The sequence below is a fragment of the Sparus aurata genome, chromosome 21, assembly GCF_900880675.1.
Source record: "Sparus aurata chromosome 21, fSpaAur1.1, whole genome shotgun sequence".
In the NCBI taxonomy this organism is placed as follows: Eukaryota; Metazoa; Chordata; class Actinopteri; order Spariformes; family Sparidae; genus Sparus; species Sparus aurata.
In genome coordinates this window covers 4,036,249-4,055,303 of record NC_044207.1, presented here as the reverse complement: position 1 = coordinate 4,055,303, position 19,055 = coordinate 4,036,249, and the positions used below count along the sequence as shown (strand labels likewise).

At 41.6% G+C, this 19,055-nt stretch overlaps 1 protein-coding gene across 1 annotated transcript; it reads left to right on the top strand.

The window, feature by feature from the left end:
- The first annotated feature begins 8,156 nt into the window (after window positions 1–8,156).
- On the top strand, window positions 8,157–14,702 carry buc (bucky ball). Its single transcript, XM_030401904.1, has 6 exons — window positions 8,157–8,256; window positions 9,488–9,767; window positions 10,092–12,053; window positions 12,150–12,251; window positions 13,809–13,871; window positions 14,553–14,702. Exons 2-6 carry the CDS (start codon window positions 9,494–9,496, stop codon window positions 14,579–14,581), a joined length of 2,430 nt encoding a protein of 809 aa, XP_030257764.1. The 5' UTR covers window positions 8,157–8,256; window positions 9,488–9,493; the 3' UTR covers window positions 14,582–14,702.
- Window positions 14,703–19,055: the final 4,353 nt, after the last annotated feature.

The window sequence follows — 19,055 nt, the reverse complement described above, 5'->3', positions numbered from 1 at the left end:
GTTTTCTATTAAAAGCTGTATCAAAATCAACAGATTGATACTTGTACTTTGCAACCATGCATTTAATTAAGTGGTGGTAAGATGTCCCCTGAATTACCTTTTAGTGTGTGAATCACCTTTTTTACCCACCCCTAACACACAAAACTAGAAAGATATTCACTTCATGAAGTACATACTAAGAGTTATATAAAAATATCGTGTGAATAAGGTGGGGGATGTGGCAATTTCTTCCAGCCTTAATGTCCGTTGTTACAAGTCTGAAGTGGCTGGAAAGAAGCTGTTGTGAGACTGTGTTTTGAAGATGCTCTCTTGTCTGTGGTGTCTAAGACTGTATCCTGAGTTCTTTCACCTGAACACAGAGTGAGCTGGGTGGTGTTTGTCCCTGAGGATGCTCTGTGCTTTCCCTGAGCAGCACCGTGTCTACAGTGTTTCCATGGAGGGGAGGTCAGCGCGGATGATTCTTTCTGCAGTCTTGTCAAATCGTTGAAGAGCTTTGCTTGCAGCAAGGGTGGTGTTTCCAAATCACTCGGTGAATTCAATGATGAGTCCAAAATGGCCGTGCACAATTAAAAGAGCTAATTACTGTCGATATAGCCTACATAAGATTTAAATGGCAAATATTATAGCTAGATATGTATTTTGACCATGTAAAACCACATGGGATTAATGACAACAATGATAAACTGAAGAAATACTGTATTCAATATATTTTAAACCATCTAACTGCTTTCAATCAATCAATCTTCATGTGTATAGAGCAAATTCACAACAAAAGTCATCTAATGACACTTTCCTGTTTGAGCAGGTCTAAACCATACTCATTGATTAATTTATTTACAGAGACCAAACATTTCCCCAAAGAGAAAACTCTTGGTGACAGTGGCAAGAAGAATCAGCTTTTTAAAATGCCAAAACCTTGGAGCAGTACCAGACTCAATAGAGAGCCGAAGTCACGCCCCGACTGGTTTGCTCCATGGGACCTTATTTAAAATAAAAATGTGTATGGTAGTTTGTTATATATCTATTCCTGTATTGTGAGGTTTCCTCTGTAAAAAGATCAGCTTGTCAACATTGTCTGCAGCAAGTCGAGAGCAGTTTACATTAATATTATCACCAGCAGTGGAGAAAATTCTCTCACTTGCAGCAGGTTCATCTAAATATATTATTTTTTTGTGAATGTTTGATATATAACAGTCACCTAAATTTAGAAGGCTGTTGTAAATCAAACATTCATAAAGACAGTGACCAGCATCCACCTGCAGAGAGGTCGGACAGTCAAACCATGGGGTTGCCAAAACTGGGGAATTACACAAGATTGCCCCAAGTGGAGGTGTCCAGGAGGCATCCTAACCAGATGCCCTAACCACCTCGGCTGGCTCCTTTCAACACGTAGGAGCAGTGGCTCTACACCTTACCGTCTCTATAAGGCTGAGTCCAGACATTGAAGAAACTCATTTTGGCTGCTTGTATCCAAGATCTTGTTCTTCCAGTCACTACCCACAGCTCGTGGCCATGAGGGGTGAAGGTCGGAATGTAGATGGACTGGTAAGTCAAGAGCTTCACCTTCTGGCTGAGCTCCCTCTTCTCCACGACAGTCTGGCACAGCACCCTCAGTGCTGCTGACACCATACCAAACCGCCTGTCCCTCCAACATTAATTTTTGCCATCAGGCCCAGAGAAATTTAACTTCTTTGCTTGGGGCAGGAGCTCACTCCCTAACTGCAGGCAGAGATCCATGGCCTCAAACTTAAAGGTATTGACCCTCACCTCGACTGCTTCACACTCGGCTGCAAATCAGCCAGCAGAACCACATCATCTTCAAAGAGCAGAGATGTAATTTTGAGGTTCCCAAACTAGACGCTTTCCTCCCCCATGGCAAGACCTTGAGATCCTGTCCATGAATATCAAAAACAGGATTAGAGACAAGGGACAACCCTGGTGCAATATCTACCAGAAACGTGCTTGACTTTCCTGTGCAGAGTATATGGGCATAGCTCTCACTTTGGTTGTACAGGGACCGGATAGCCCGTAGCAGTGGGCCCAGTGACCCATACTCCTGCAGGACTCACCACAGGACTCAAGGGGACATGGTTGTAGGCCTTCTCAAAGTCCAAATGCATGTAGACTGGTTGGTCAGGGTTGGTCAGTCTGGCAGCTTCCCCAGCCATCTGATCCTACTGACCAGCAGGTGGTGATCAGTTGAACGCTCTGCTTCTTTCTTCACCTGAATGTCCGAAACATATGGCTATAAATCAGATGATATCACAACAAAGTCAATCGTCAACCTACAGTGGCCTGGTACCAAGTTTGCCTATGGACCAAACATGGTGTTCTTTATGGCCAATCAATGACTAGCACAGACTCCAATAACAAAGCACCAGTTAATGTCCCCCCCAGGTCTCTCCTGCCCATACGGACATTGAAGTCCACAAGAAGAAATGGGAGTTCCTAGATGGCGCCATTTCCAGGACACCACCAGAGGACTCCAAGAAGGCTAGGTTTTCCAACTGTCATTCCGTGTGTAAGCACAAACAACAGTCAGAGCCTTCCCCCCAGTGACTTTCAGTCACACAGAGGCAACCCTCTCAGTCCTCTGGGAGAACTCTAAAACTATGGTGCTCAGCCAGCTCCAGGAGGAGCCCCCCTAACTGGCTGAAGTCAATTTTCCCTTATGTTGCTGAGTCATGAGATCTTTGAATTGCTCTTGGTCTGGTCTCTCCCTGAGACCAGTTTGCCTTGGGAGACCCTACAAGGAGCAATTGCTCCTGACAACATAGCTCCTAGAATCACAGGGAAACACAAAACCCACCAGCACTTTTAACTGACTATTCTTTGGGTGGGCTGCTGGGCCGGCAGCAGAACTTCAGCCCAGACGTGACCTCCTGCAAAGCCATTTCCCAACACAAATGTAATGGCCTCAATTGGCAATGTTGGACGCACGCCAACAGCCACTTGTGTGCACCTGCAAAATCTTCATGCCCATACCCAACAGAGGAACCAAACAACCTGTATCACTTTCTTTTAAAAATGGCAACACTAATAACTGGATGAAGGAGTCAGAAGCAGCAGTATCATGCAGTATTTTCACTGGCACTTTCTTGTCACCTCCCATCAGAGAAACAAATCCATCAGAGTCAAAGGGCAAAAAGAGTCCCGCTCAATTATAGCCTTCCTGCCTCCCTTCACTCAAAAAGGTAACTTTTGTTACATTTGTACCGTCAGCTACCACGTTAGGGTTAAGGTAAATTGCCATTTTCAGCATGTAGGTTGTTATCTTGTAGGTTGTTGTTGATAACAGCAACAACACGTGCATGGCAGGCATATACCCACAGTCTACAGCCAATGACTCTGACTAACCATTTTCCGGCAATTCTGCAGCCTCTCCTCAAATTGTAAACAGTGCAGTCATTTTGTATCCCCTCAGCTTGATTCATAGTTCTATCTGCTACTGTGAAAGCCATTGGTGTCATTTTTTAATGTGTGGAATATGTAAATGCACATTCATAAATGATTTTACCGGGAGGTAAAAATGGGTTGATCTATTATGTATCTGCTGGCCTTTGTAAGATGTGTCTATGTAGGATGCTGACCTTTAATCAGTTTGGCACTGTGGCTGACCTGTTCTGAGGAAGGTGCATCAGATGAGAAGAGAACAATGGAATAAAAAAAAAATCAACCTGTCTAATAAAACAATAATAATAATAATAATAATAATAATAATAATAATAATAATAATGATAATAATTAGAGCTGTCCCAAAGGATTATTTTTCAAAAGATTAATCTAGCAATTATTTTTTCGATTAGTCGACTAATCTAGCGATTAATTTAACGTTAAATGACCAAACAAAAGTAACGTAGTAACAGTAACTGTCGTTGGTAACTTATATGAGGAAAAAAATACCGCAGTTGTAGGCGGAGCAGGGTCTGTCCTCCCGCCTGTCCTATCAACTCTTTGTCACATTTCTGCCCGAAAAACAGCGTCTGTCACCAGCAAAAACCTTTAACTCACTCAAGTGGTTGTGTTGATAGAAATCACCGAGATGGTCAGCCCTCCCGACCGAGACTTCAGTGAACTTTCCCCCAGTCACGCAGCAACCTGTTTACTGATGGCAATTATGTAATAATGTAGTTTAGCGCGAAAAACGTAACTCTTTCACCTTCCAGGATGTTTAAGGGGCTGGGATCTCAATCACTACACATTATAAATGGTCCGCGGGTTTAGATTGACAGGGGGGACACCTGGGAAACACCCCGACGTCATCATCATGACGTGTACCGTACGTGTACACATTGACTAAAGTGAAACATATCTGCTCCGCTGGAGTGGCGGAGACGCAACGCAGCGGAGACGTATCCAGTGGAAATTAGGGGTGAGAGGGACTTTTCTCAGCCTCCGCAGGTACTACCACATGCTGTTTGGGATGACGCGTCAACGCAATTTATTCATGTCGACGAATTTATGTTGTTGATTACGTCGACTATGTCGACACGTCGTCCCAGCCCTAATAATAATGTTAATAATAATAATAATAATAATGATAATAATAATAATAATAACCTTGAACAATCTTTTAATGCATCTCAATTGAAAAGGACTAAAGTTTCCCCTGAAGTTTACAAGATTAGAAAACTTGAAAACAAAATCTGTACTTTAAAGGAAACATTGAGTTTCGTCCTTTCGATGGCTGGGTTCACCATTATTGATAGGAACACAGACATGTGAATGGAGCTTAGAGTAGAGCTGCTGTGCCTTTGCACTGAATGCAGTTGAAGTGGTTTGAGCATCTGATTAGGATCCTTTCTGGGGGCCTCCTTCTTGGAGGTAGTGGGAAAGACCCAGAACAGGCTGGACAGATTATGTATCTAATCTGATTTAGAAATGCCTCATTGTGTAATTTTTTCCTATATATCTTCCATCATACTAAGTATACAAACATCAGGACATTAAGGAATATTAACATTCATTAACATGAATTATTTCAGTCCAAAAATGTTCTACCATTGGACAGGACCACAGCAAATGTATGACAATACCAATCCCGTCACAACCATGCCAGGTGTAATAAAGCCCTATGTATGACCTTTGTTTGCATAATTTTATGCCATTTTTTTTTTGACCATTTTTCTTGCACCCCACTTCCACAGAGACTATCTGGCTGGTCATCTGAGTTTGTAACGATGTCAGGCTGTTTGCAATTCACCTACTTCACGAAAGTCAAAACCCTCAAAATTATATCCCAAAAATGATCTTTCAGTGCGAATATTCTGAGAATGTGTATGATGCAGGACTACAGTTTGCAGAGAGGAGGCAAGGGGACGAGCAAGTGGGACAGGAGGCAAAGTGGGACAGGAGGCAAATGTCAATACAGGGGAAAGTGGAGTATATTTGTTCTTCTCAGCCTCAGGATTCCAACAGCAGTTAAGCAATTCTGCTGGGGTATGGCAACACTAACTGGACAAACCACGCACAGAACTGCAATACAGCATGACACTAGAAGCGATTGTAGCCTTGAAATACTAATTTGTAACTCACCACACATGTAATTAAGGCCCTGGTACAGCCACAATACTGCTATCTCACCAAGCCACAGTTTTTTAGAACATCATACAAATAGACCTGGGCCCGTATTCACAAAGAATCTTAAGGCTAAAAGTAGCTCCTAACAGGCGAATTTAGGAGCAACTCCAAAAAATAATGGCCGTGTCAGTCGAAACTTTACGACTCCTAATTTTTGAAAATAAGAGTTATTCACAAAACATTTTAGGCCTAAAAGTAGCACCTAAGTCTGGGAGACCTTAGAAGTAGTCCAGAGGACTCCTAACTCACCTAGTTACAGCCGAATGTTTTGGAGACGCTGAATGACAGGGAATTATTAAAACAATGTCGGATGGACTGCGAAGGGATTGAAGTTGTGGTTGAGTTGGTGAGGGACACAATAACGTCCCCAACCAACCGAAACAATCCAATAACGCAGGAGTTAAAATGTTTGGCAACACTCCGGTATATGGCTACGGAGAAAATGCAGTTCTGCAACGTGGATAATTTAGGGATATCACCGCTAACAGTAAGCCGCTCTATCTACCAAACCATCAACGCGCCCTGTAGACCCTATATAATCCATCAGTTTATCCGGTTTCCTTTAGATAATCGAGCTAAGTTAATTCTGAAGTTAATTCTCTTCATAAATACATTTCTTTATCCAATATCTTTTCATAGGCTTTGTCATGGGCTTGTAGGCAACTTCCTTATTTTCACTTCATGCATTGCGTAGCATAAATGACTTTTCAATGGGCTGCCCTGTCACTCAACAACCAATCACCGTTGTCACCGCTTCTAAGTGCATCCTTATAAATTGACGTTATCCATAGCAACAGTTACTTCTACTGTTCCAAAAAAGAGACAATCTATAATGTACACAGCTGTTATTTAAGATGCCTGGACACATTTCTATTAACAACGTGATCTAAATACAGTAACTCTATTTAAAGTGCTGAAAACTGCTGTGTTACACTTTTCCATGATGTAGAACTCTTTGATGCGGTTTCTGTCTTGGCTCAGGCACATTCCAAAAGTTTAAACTAAAGACACAATCTTTGTCCTTCTGAATATGTTTACAGTGCCAATATTGACACTTAGATAATATAACAACACAAACATACCAGACATCACAAGACTCCTAGACTGTACTGTAAATCTCTTCAGGAAAAAAAAAGATTTACCCAGTAGATATGCAGGCTCTCAAAGGCCAGGGGAAACTGTATCTACAAAGAATTACCAAACTAACAAACAAACTGACTAACTAACTAACTATAAGTTTTTCTTTTTCCTCTGAACAATATAAAATACAGTTTCTGTTGCATTAGTAAACTATTCAAAGGATGTTAACGCGTGAGAACCCAAAGTCTGTAAGTTAGATTCATAAATTCAATTTTAAACATGAAAGATCCTGTCAATTATCAGTTTAAAAAGAAAGATAGTATTAAAAATATGTTTTATTTGCTTTCAGACTAAATTTGCACAAGAACATGAGGCTGCAGGGCTACAGCTTCTGTCTGTGGCTTTTTTTTAAGGCTTTTTGAAATGAACTATTTTAAAATTGTTATATTAAATTCAGAATTTGAATAGGTAAATAGAATGCACATGTAATTATGGTAAAAGGTACAATATGTAACTTCTGCAGCCAGGGGGTCTTTATTAAAACCAAACTAAGGATTTTTACAGAGTGCTGGGGTCACTTTGTATACGGACAGATGGATTTTTGGGTCTTTATTTTGAGTGCTGGCCAGAGCTGGGGGAGGCGGGAAGAGGAGCAAGAGTACCAGTCTCTAGTGAGTAGGCTACTGAAATCACTGGGAGTTGTCTGAATTGCACAGACACACACACTGTCTGTCTGCCATTGCTCACTAACGTTATCGTATGGCTAGGGTACAGTAAAGTAATTGGCTGTTAGGCAGATAAACACTGATTGAACACAAATAAATAAATGATCCTGCTGTCAAACTTGACACATTGTTGATGTTTACACCATCAAACAACCAACACTGCTGATGAAAATCTGTCTAACGTGATTCAGACACAAATGTTCGCAGATGAGGTCATGTAATGTAAAGTTTTATACACCTTAAATGTAGTCTAGACTGCCAACTTCCTTATCCAAAAAGTAGCAACGGCAACCAAATAAAAAGGTCCCGTTTGCTTGAGTAAACTCTGGGTTCTCTGGGTTTGTACATTGTTAGAAACATTTGGGATAATGTTAATATATAACCATATGTAACAAATGTAATTTTTATTTTAAGAAATTTTCATCCAGAATTCTTACATATGATGTTTTTAAATTATTTTTTGCTTAGTTTTAGTTTTGGTGCAATTACATTACTGCTAAATTGTTTAATCACTTCAGTGGAACCGATTCCATGCAAAGTATGTTAGACTTGATCCTAATATTGTCCTGTGAAGCTGGCCCTGAGCACTGTTGAATAGATGGAAGCACAAAGCCCATAAAGGAAACTGTGAGAAGATTGAAGTTTTAGAACAGCCAGCTGAAAACTTCATTGTCTGACTGGAGTCTGTCTCCATCTAGAGTTCTGATGGCACACTCACATTCAGTCCTGCAGGGGGCCCCTAAACTCCATATCAGCTGATGGTGCACACACTTGTCTGATCAGCAGCTACTTAAACCCAGGTGTGCCTGCTCCTCAGTTTGAATCACTTTGAGTGTTGCTCTGGTTTCTATTTATTGCAGTTCTCAACAAGGTAAGGAGACCCTACTTTGTTCTTAATACAATATGAAGCAGGGGAAATGCAGACAGAAGATTTGGATGCATGATTTTTGAGATGAAGTGCAGTGTTTAAAATAATTCCCCCTTTAGTGACTCAGCTCAGGATTTGTATTGAAGTTTGTCTCTCGCTTTAATTTTCATATTGCAGTTGATTTAATGTCATTAACTGCTCCTCATATCTATATTGGCATTCATATCGCTTTTTAATTTTCTATACAGCATAGCACAGTTTGACATGTCAAGGAAACAAAGGAGTCAGAAAGTTGCATTCTTGAAATGCTGATCAACCATTAATCAACACTAAGTACATCAATGACTAAACTCATGCTTGGTGTGTAAACATTCCAACAGCTTCTGGAAGCAAAGCCAATTAAATTTAAAAAATGTTCTCTTTTTTTCATGCAAGGCTGAGTAATGTCACACTTGACAATCTAAATCAGTTGAATTATCTGCTAGTCATCTGCAGCTATTGTTTATAGTCCCCCTGTAGATTTCCTGCATGTCTGCTCTGAAAAGTTGTATAGGCTGTTATGACCGGTAGCTGTGGCTCAATCCCACATACACCAGCCTTCTGCCAAACAAATGAACAGAGCCAGAGAGTAGAGCCAGTGGAGTCCAAAGTTGATTCAAATGGCTAAATATATTTTGCAGTCAAAATGTATATGGTATGTAATGCATTTCCTCTAGCATGTGTTGAATATGGAATGTAGATCTTGGTGTGTAGGAGTTTACCAGTATTTCCGTCCTTGGTGTGAACGCCCTTGGTGGATGAAGCTTCCTGTCAAAAGTCAAACGCGTTAAGAACTTTAGTGATGCAGAAATTCTATAAATGTTTTATTTCATTATAGGATAACTGCAACAATTTTACATATTAAAAACAAATGATCAGAATCAATCTGAAATATCCATAATGAGTGCAATGCTAAACCAGTGGACTGTTTTCAAACACCTGGTGGCTACATTAACCACAATGTAAATGAGACAGTGATGTCACTATAGACAATTTATCATATTACATGCAGCCTCCTCTGGAGGAGGAAAGGGCTGTACGGTACTTTTTTCATGCAATAATATACCCCAAGACCTCTAAACACACTTGAATGTGTAAAATTGGAGGAGTTGCCCTTTAATAAGACATAAGCTGCTCCAATCACTACAGTGTGGTTGCTCAAATGACACTCCTTGTTTCTCCAACTCTGTATAGGTTGAATATGGCAGCAACAGCCTCTGCAAACAGACCTCCACCAGCTCATCCAGGACCAAATGTTGGAAACCTCCCCTCTTACAGTGGCTTGCCAAATGCTGGACAGCAACATCCAGGACTGAATGGCACCAGCCAGGACCCCGGACCTCCCTTCCATCCCCAACACCACGTCTCTACCCAGCCTGTCTTCTACGTCCCTGCTCCACCTCCAGCCCCTTTCCTCCAGTACCAATGGCCCGTACCCTTTCCCTATAATCCCTTTGCTGGCTTCCCAGGCATGGGTGAGTGTTGTGGAATTTTTTTTTATTATTATTTGGAGAAATGTAATTGGATACTCAAAGTTGAAAGTAGTTTTACTAATTATTGGGCGGCGGGTGTAAAGGAACAAGAATTGTTTTAAAAAGATTCTTCACTCTAACTGCTAAATTAATGGCAATAGCACATGCTCTGACTGAAGTGGAATAAAATGTGTACATGTGAAATTTGTAGTCGTACGCTTGTATGACTAATCCATTACAACCCCTGTTCTTACATTCTAAACTAATACTTGGCTTCATTGCAAATATTTAAAAACCTCATCTAACATCTTAATTTCTGCCTCCCAGGCTATGGTATGGTCATGCCCCCACTCCCTCCTCCCCCTTACATGGAGACTCCAGCTTACATTTTGCCCCACCCTCACATCCAACCAGTCGACTACAGACGCTTGCTTCACCCCCAGGTCCAGGTTCCCAGCGCACCCTACCATAACCCAAACCAGCCACGGCGAATTCGCCAGCCCTGTACTGTCCCCCGAGAAACTGTCAACTCTGCGGTCCAAACGGAACCCACACATAGAGGTGTGGGTGGTTATAGTGATGGGAACCCACATACCAGATCAGATTCTGGTCATGGAACTGCCTCGCTTTCTCCATCCTCCTCAAGCTGCAGCTCCCAAAAACAAGGCTCTGTCGAGGTTGAGAACTATGGCCTACCCACCTGTAATGCAAAAGATGAACAGGTGTATGGGACCAGCACAAATGGCACAGTCAGACATGACTCGAACAACCCTCATCCTAAAGGAACAAAGGCTGTTCAGTCATGTATCAGAGCACCTGGAGAACCACAGAAGTGCCATATGGACAGTGTTGGTCAGGAGAATATTCCCCCTTTCAGAAAGGGTCACTGCAACATGTGGTCAGTGAGTTCTCCAGATAGTATAGTCCCTGTGTGCAGCTCTTCGCAGCAAGAGGATGAGCTTGTTAAAGAGAGGCGTGCCTCTGTTCCTGACATTCTGATGAGTTGGGGAGGCAGCACGCCACAGGCAGTGGTGCTGAAAATTGCTGACAAGGGACTACATAGGAATGACCAGCAGCTGCCTTCTTATGAAACCGAAGTTGAGACTGAAAAGTCACTTTACCACAGTCCAACTGAGTCCAAGAGTGGTCCTGTTGTGGCTGATGGCACTGAAGTTGGTGATGATGCTGACAATGTCTTAAGTTGTAAGGACAGTGAAACACTTTCCAAGAATGTTAAACTGCCTTTTGCTCTCCATGATCTTCCCTCATCCAGAAGAGAAGGTGAGCTTGTGGGAACTGTTGGCTCTGTAAGGCAGTGCCTAACCTACAAAGATGAAATGCTGCATTCCCCAAACACATCCAATATGCTCCCTGACAATGAGCAAGAAAATGGCAAGGGGTCAAATCCACATGAAGACACTACAGAGATCAATCCTTATCAAATGTCTTCAAACAGTAATCCGATGAAGAGAAGAATGAATGAGTCCGTTTGGTCTGTGGAGTCTCTCATGCCCTTTATCCCCCCTAAGGAGTGGATGCTGCAGAAAGGCACATTTGAGCCTGAAATAATAATTGAGATGACAGAGGAAGCTGAAAATGGTGGACTGTCGACTCCAAGTGACAACCTTATTGTCAAGTCTTGTAGAAGGAGGCTGTCTCAAAGGTTTTCCTTTTCTGAAGCTGGTCCAATGTCGGACAGTTGGCTCATTTATAGTACCCCAACTGAGAAACTGAGTTCGTCAAAGAAGCCAGAAATGCAGTGTGAAATTGATGTCTCTGAAGATGGGGGACCACAGCAATGCCTGAGTGCAGCTCCTTCAGAAAAGGATCCCTTAGTTTCTCCAACTGCCCTGCGGAGTAAAGTAATTGTATCCATCCCCACTGAAGAGGACATGGATGAAAATGGGTCTTCTGAACCTGAGGCTAATCGAAGCCCAAACCAGGAATCTGTAATTGAGCAGCAGGAGAAAAGCCCTTGCTCTCCTGAGCAGGAACATGCACTCCTCTTGAACCCAGTGGCAGGAGAGAGAATTTCACCTTCAGATCAGCTGATGCTCCAAAATGGAGTGGACATGGAGGTGGAGAATGGAACATGTGGGAATGAAGTCGGCCAGCTGAGAAATGAGCAACTATGTGTCCCGATTGATCAAACAATGACCCAAGTGTCTCTGTCAAAGGGACATTTGGTGGAATCTGGCGTCCAGTGTACTAACTTACAGGACTGTAAGACATGTAAGCAGCCTGAATGCCACAAGGAACCAGACACGAGACCTCCTTTTAAAAATCCAGGTGATCTGATTTATAATTTACAGTGATGAACGCTTGCTGTCGTCTTTGTCTCTTGAGAAAAATTGTGTTGTGCTGTAACTGTTATCTCTCTCATAGATACGAAGAGGGCAAATGGTGGTAAGGCTGAAGGATTTGGCATGAATGGACATGGGCATAAAAACCAAAGGAGGCAGGGGCAGTATAGGAACAGAGGTCAAGGTAAGGCATGTGGATGATACAGCACAGCATCATCAGGTCAGAATTTCATCTTAGTTTAATGTCAATGCATTGGCTTTCAGGTAATTTGGTCATAAACTAACACATAATTAATAATATCCTGCATGACATTCAAAGTCATGATTTTCAAAGCATTAAAGGGATATTCCGGTGTAAATTTAATCCATGGTCTAACACACCGTTAAACTGTGTTAGACTCCCTCTCGAGAGATCAAGTTAGCAGACCGCTAATTTACGGAGTTTTATCAACCTCAGAAACGACCGCACGACAACAATACACTACAGTAAATGGATCCAAATATAAACCGCCACCAAAAAGCCACAAATAATGCTCAGAACAGCACCAAACTTCAGCAACAGTACAAATGGAGTCTCAGCACATAGTCTGGGGCATCTAACCTCTGCTAGCTTAGCTGGATTTCTAGTGAAAAGCTGACTGAATTTACCTCTCTTCTGCAGCAGCTTCCTGTTGACAGGAAGTCCCAACGAGTCGATTACCGAGTGCAGTAGAGTTCCGCGGCTCATGGATGAAAATGTATGGTCATGACTCCATGGAAAAGCAATCAAAGTTCATATGTGTCTTAGCTGCCAGTTTATAACAGTTATTATTGAGAGTGGACAGGGAAAAGAACGGAATTGAGCATTTCTAACCGCACTCGGTAATCGTCACGTCTGGACTTCCCCGACCCGGAAGCTGTTGGAGGAGAGCTGAACTCTGTTTTTAGCTTACCAATAGCTTCCCTAGCTACGCTAGTGGAGGTTAGATGCCCCAGACTATGTGCTGAGACCCTGTTTGTACTGTTGCTGAAGTTTGGTGCTGTTCTGAGCATTATTTGTGGCTTTTTGGTGGCGGTTTATATTTGGATCCATTTACTGCAGTGTATTGTCGTGCGATCGTTTCTGAGGTTGATAAAACTTCTTAAATTAGCGGTCTGCTAACTTGATCTATCGAGAGGGAGTCTAACACAGTTTCATGGTGTGTTAGACCATGGATTAAATTTACACCGGAATATCCCTTTAACTCTTGAAATCAAATGGTACTTTAAAGGTCCTCTTTGTCAAATACTGATGCTTAGGGATGTCAGTGTCAGCATTTCTCACAAATTGAACTTTGTTTTTTATTTTATTTTTTAAATTAAGACCCTCATTATCATGCGTTTTGTTTTTGACATGAACCTACTTGCTCAAGTTCTTTACAAACATTTCATGTGATTAAGCTCCAAAATGTCTGAAAATTAATTACAGTACTTGGCTTATCCTATTTTCTTAACTCCATAAATGAAATGTCAGCTTTGGGACAAAATGCTCCAAAGCAAAACAATGTCTTGTGACATTTCTTCAAATAACGATAACAAAACTCAAAGACAGGAAATCTGTCAACTGCTTTCTCAAATTGTTTGATTTGAACCCTGACTACTTCAAACCAGTCGGAGTACGTATTAAAAAAAATGTCTAAAGTAAAATTGCCTAACTGATCTGACCATCACTGGTTAGGAAACAACATTTTAAAGAACTTTTAACAGCATCCTCTGTCTACAGATAATCCAAGCGGCCAGAGGGAATCTTCCCATGGATACTACGGCAAACCTGGGAAATCAAAAGGTGAGAATCTAAGCTTTTTTTCTCAGGTTGAGTGACAGGTTAAATGGTGGGTTATGGTGCACATTGATTTTTTTGTTTGTTCCTTTTTAAAGGAAGGGTACATTCGGACCAAATCTGGCAGTGGGTGTGTGACTTTAACCAGCCCCCAATTTTCTGAGCGGCAACTTTTTCATATTTGATTTGTTCCCAATGAGGAGCAGGCAGTAGCCAGCAGCCCAGAGAAAAGGCACATCACCCAGCCTCCTCTTTCCGAGCACTCCTCCTTTTGTGTGCAGCGGCACTGTAGCCAAAATGGAATACACTCTAAAATGAACAGGGAGAACCCTGTGTTTTCACTACATCCCCTGATTAGGTCTGAATCCAGCCTACGGCTTTCCATTCAAAATCAAAGGAGTTTAGCTATTTTTGCGGGGGTTAGCTGAGTTTAGATTTTGGGCAGCACAAACAGCACAGTTCAACCTATCAGACCTTTGAAAGCACAAATTGAAGTTTTCATGAGCAGTCTACTGCACTGTGACAGTCAGTCACCTGACTGTAGTTTTATGAGTGCATTGCTGCAAAAGCATCTTTGGTCCAGATGGCTTCATACACTTTCATCCTGACTTGATGAGGAAGTTGTTACAAGATTTAATTTCATTTCATGTTTTAATGATTTAACAAATCAGTTGTCTCTTGTTCCAGGTGGAAATGGAAGGAACCAGTGGTTCTAATTGCTACAAGACAACTAAGTGCTACAAGACAACCTTGGTTTTAAAGAATCAATGTAATATTAAAATTAATATAAATTAAATGTAATTCTATTTTCCAATAAATGTTTGTACAAATGATCAATATTCAGTGCTTTGTAATGTTTTCATTCAATGCAGACACTTTGTTTTTTTGTTGTTTTTGTTTTACTTAAAGGTTCTCTTTGTGCCTGTTTTCTCTTGAACTCAAGTTGAACTCATTCAAGTATAGAACTGTATTTATAGATGCATTCACAGCTGTTAGATTTCTGTACTTGGAAAGGTAAGTGCTCAAATTGTTGACTTGGCAAAATGTATACACTACGGTGGCTGTAAAGGGCAAACGACAAAGAAAAACACGCCATTAACTTTTCCTAGAAAAGTTGGGTACCTGCTATGACACAGATCATTGCTGATTGGATGAAAGCATGTCAGTCAGAGGAGAAAAGAGAAAAAAGGAGTGTGTGTGTGGGGGGGGGGGGGGATTACATAGTCGCAAAAATACTTTTACAAGCCGCACTGGACTATAAGCCGCATGTGTTTTAATGTTCAATTACCATATGTAAGGGTTCGTGCACAGAGGGGATTGTCGGGAAAGAGATGGCAGTTAGGAGAAGCTTCCATTTTATTAACACTTCAACAAACAAGTTGCATTTTTGCATAACTTATTCAAGTGTTACCATTTAGTGCAATAGTAGGCTACAGAACATGTAATGTGCTGTGTAAACTGTACTGTATCACATAGCGTTTCAGACACACAAACTTTCACATGTTTAACAGCATTGGAAACGTGTAACGTTACACTGTGCAGAAATAATAAACGGTGCGCTCCCAGCGCACGTCCCGGCAGTGATCTACAGTATAACAAGAAACAAAGCTTACAGCGCTTGACAAGGCAATATCAATGGCAAAATTAAATGTGTTTTTTAAAAGTGCTCAATTAAAAGTGCTTGTAACACAGCAGTAGGCCTAAAGGTGCAGTGACACGGCTGCTTAAAGTATAACCAGCCTACCAGAAAAGTCATTCATCCTCGTCTTCGTCATCTTCCTGTGTACTAAATCCACCAAAGTCCTCTTCCTCAGTGTAGGAAACGAACAGCCTCAGGGTGGCTTCGTCAGCCCCTCTCCCAGTCTCTCCTTCGTTGTCACTCTCAAAACCAAAGAACTCCTCTTCGTCAGTGTCGGAATCGAACATCCTCTGAAGGGCCCCTCAGCCGTGGTGGCGGCCTCCTTATCACGCAGCAGTCCAGCCTTTCGAAACCCGTTGGTGATCGTGGATGTTTTGACACTTCTCCACGCTGTCAGGATCCACTGGCAGATGTGAGTAAAAGTTGCTTTTCGCATGCGACCAGTTTTGGTGAATGATTTCTCGCCGCTAGTCATCCACGCCTCCCACTGAATGCGAAGCGCCACTTTGAACGCACGATTCACACTGATGTCGAGTGGCTGCAGATGCTTCGTTGTGCCCCCGGGAATCACAGCTGGAATTGAGTTTGTGCTCTTGATGGCTGCTTTCACAGAATCTGTTAAATGTGATGAATGCATGAAAACTTCCTTTGCGCAAACTGTCTCGCTCTGGTAATGTCTGTCTTGCTCTCGTTCTGTCTCTCGTACTGCATTTGGCGTGCGAACTGCCTGTCTCATTCTTTTCCGGCCTCCAGCATTTCCCCCTAGTGGCCGTTAGCTGTAAAAATCCATAGATTAGCCGCACCGTTGTATAGGCCGCAGGGTTCAAAGCATGGGAAAAAAGTAGCGGCTTATAGTCCGGAAATTACGGTACTTCCAATTCTTTAGTAGAGTATTGGGTAGACTCTTCCGGAAGACCAAAAATACCAACGTGCGGTGAAATGTGAAAAGTCTTTGAGAATACCTTAGACATGGTGTTAAAGTAAAGTTCATCAGAGCTGGACAGGAGAAAAACATGCGTAAGATTACAGGGTGAGCCTCCACATCTGTCACAGACATCTGCCATATTTGGGAAAATCTGTGCCAACCTTGTCTTCGAATAATGACACCTAAATACAACTTTAAACTGTATCAAGGTCAAACGGGCACAAATGGAGGTTTTGTGAATGACCTGCAGTGCGGATTCCCACCAATGTTCATCAAAAATCAATTCTAGTTCACGTTCCCAAGTCTCTTTTGTGTTAGTGGTCAAACGATCATCATATGACTGAATAGAACTATAAATTATTGAGATTAAAGACCTCTGAAAAATATTAAATTTTAAATGATCACCGCATGGCTGCTTAGGTGGAAGGTTGGGGAAGTTGGAGAATAAGGATTTTGCACAGTTCCTCACCTGGAAATATCTGAAAAGATGAGAGTGTGGAAGATTGAATTGAGTAACCAGTTCTGCGAAAGAGCAAAAGACCCCTTTCTTATAGAAATCCTTAAAACATTTCAAAACCTTATCTTGCCATAAGGAAAAAGTGGTATCGGTAAACGTGGGCTTAAACGCAGGATTTTTTAACAGTGGGGTTAAAACTGTGGGAGCAGTAAATTTAAACTGTTTCCTGAATTGAAACCATATCCTAAGCGTAGCGGTAACCACAGGGTTGCAGGTAAGGCCAGAGGGGTTCATGGCGACCGGGCCAGTTAATAAAGCAGAAAGAGAAGCTGGGGGGCATGACTGTGCTTCCAGTTGATACCAAAGTATATAAGTTGATTTGAACCAGAATATAATTTAAGTTATTTTCACGGCCCACTAATAGAATTAAAAATTTGGCAGAGAGAGGCCTACATAGAACTTACAGTTCTGAAGTACTTCTTGTCTAACTCTAGGTGTTTTGCCATTCCACAAAAAATTACAAATTACAAGACTCGATGTCTACTGTTTTAAAAAAACTTTTTGGTAAAAATATAGGCAGGCATTGAAACAGAAAAAGAAACTTTGGCAAAACATTCATCTTGACAGTATTTATTCTTCCAATCAAAGAGAGGGGGAGGGAACTCCACTTTTGAAAGTCTGCCTTAATCTTGGCTAAAAGGGGAGAGACATTTTCAGAGTAAAGAGACTTAAAAGATCTGGCTATGTTAACCCCAAGATACCTAAATCCAGAAGAACTCAATTTAAAAGGGATGTCCGACTGGGAGATCTGCATCGCTAGTTTATTAACAGGATAACATTCACTCTTGGCGACGTTAACTTTATACCCTGAGAAGCGGCCGAATCTATGAAAGAATGAAACAATGGCGGGGCAGGCTCTTACTGGATTTGCAACATATAGCAACAAATCATCGGCATATAACGACAGTTTCAACTCTGTATGAGTCCTGGTGATGCCATTAAAAGTAGGAGAGGTCCTCAAGTACATAGACAAAGGTTCTATTGCGAGTGCAAACAAGAGGGGAGACAGGGGGCAGCCCTGTCTACAACCTCTATTTAGAGAAAAAAAGCCGGACTGAATGTTATTGGTAATGACACTGGCACAAGGGAGTGTGTAAAGAAGGCGTAACCATGATATAAAACTTTCACCAAATCCGAATTTAGCTAAGACTGCAAATAAATAATTCCATTCAACTCGATCGAACGCTTTTTCAGCATCGATCGATATCACTACTTCAGGTATAGATGTTGCTTCTTTTGAATAAATTACATTTAACAAAGTACGAACATTATAATAGAGCTGACGCCCCTTTATAAAGCCAGTCTGTTCCTTAGAAATGATTATTGGAAGAACCTTTTCAAGTCGGCGAGCCAAGGCTTTTGCAAGAATCTTTGTATCAACATTCATTAAAGATATTGGTCTATAGGAGGTACAAAGATCAGCGTCTTTGTCCTTCTTTAAAAGAACACTAATAGAGGCCTGTCTCAATGTAGGAGGAAGAGAACCAAGTGACAAAGATTCAACATAAACAGAATAAAGTAATGGAATACTTTGGCCTGAAAAGCTTTAAAAAATTCAACCGGAAACCCGTCGGGCCCCGGGGCTTTATTTTTTACGTCAGTCTTTTTAACGGGCGAATTTAAACAGGCTGCTTTGCGCCATACCAGGTAGTTCACGGCTCAGATGTAAATATGGCTACCATTGAAGAAGTTATCAAGGATTATTTTGATGCGGGACATGCATATGAGGTGACAGTTGATATGCTGTCCACCTTTTTCAGAGCATAACAATGAGTTTTTGCAGTTTTTAAGACAAGTTTAAGAGAAGCAGGGTTGTATAGAAGAAAGACCTGTTAAGACAGCCATGCTTTTGTCCAGTCAGTAATGATGCTTGTCATAGCAGGTACCCATCTTTTCTGGTAGCAGTTAATGTCGTGGGTTTTATTTTTTTTCTTGTTGTGATTCCCCGTTGTCATTTGCCCTTCAGCGCCACCGTGTATATATGCGTAACATTTTAACACAGCAGCAGCATTACACATTGATGTCTGCTGATTTCTGATAGGAAAGGAGAGGATGTAAAGCAGTTAAGACCTTTTTTTTCTTTTAAACAACCCAAGTCCCAATAAAATG

Bases quoted from the DNA above. Each gene is read 5' to 3' on its own strand.
- buc (XM_030401904.1), top strand. From the start codon at position 9,494: ATGGCAGCAACAGCCTCTGCAAACAGACCTCCACCAGCTCATCCAGGA. The intron at 12,054-12,149 runs GTGATCTGATTT...TCTCTCTCATAG, and splicing joins ACCTCCTTTTAAAAATCCAG to ATACGAAGAGGGCAAATGGT. The intron at 13,872-14,552 runs GTGAGAATCTAA...CTCTTGTTCCAG, and splicing joins CAAACCTGGGAAATCAAAAG to GTGGAAATGGAAGGAACCAG.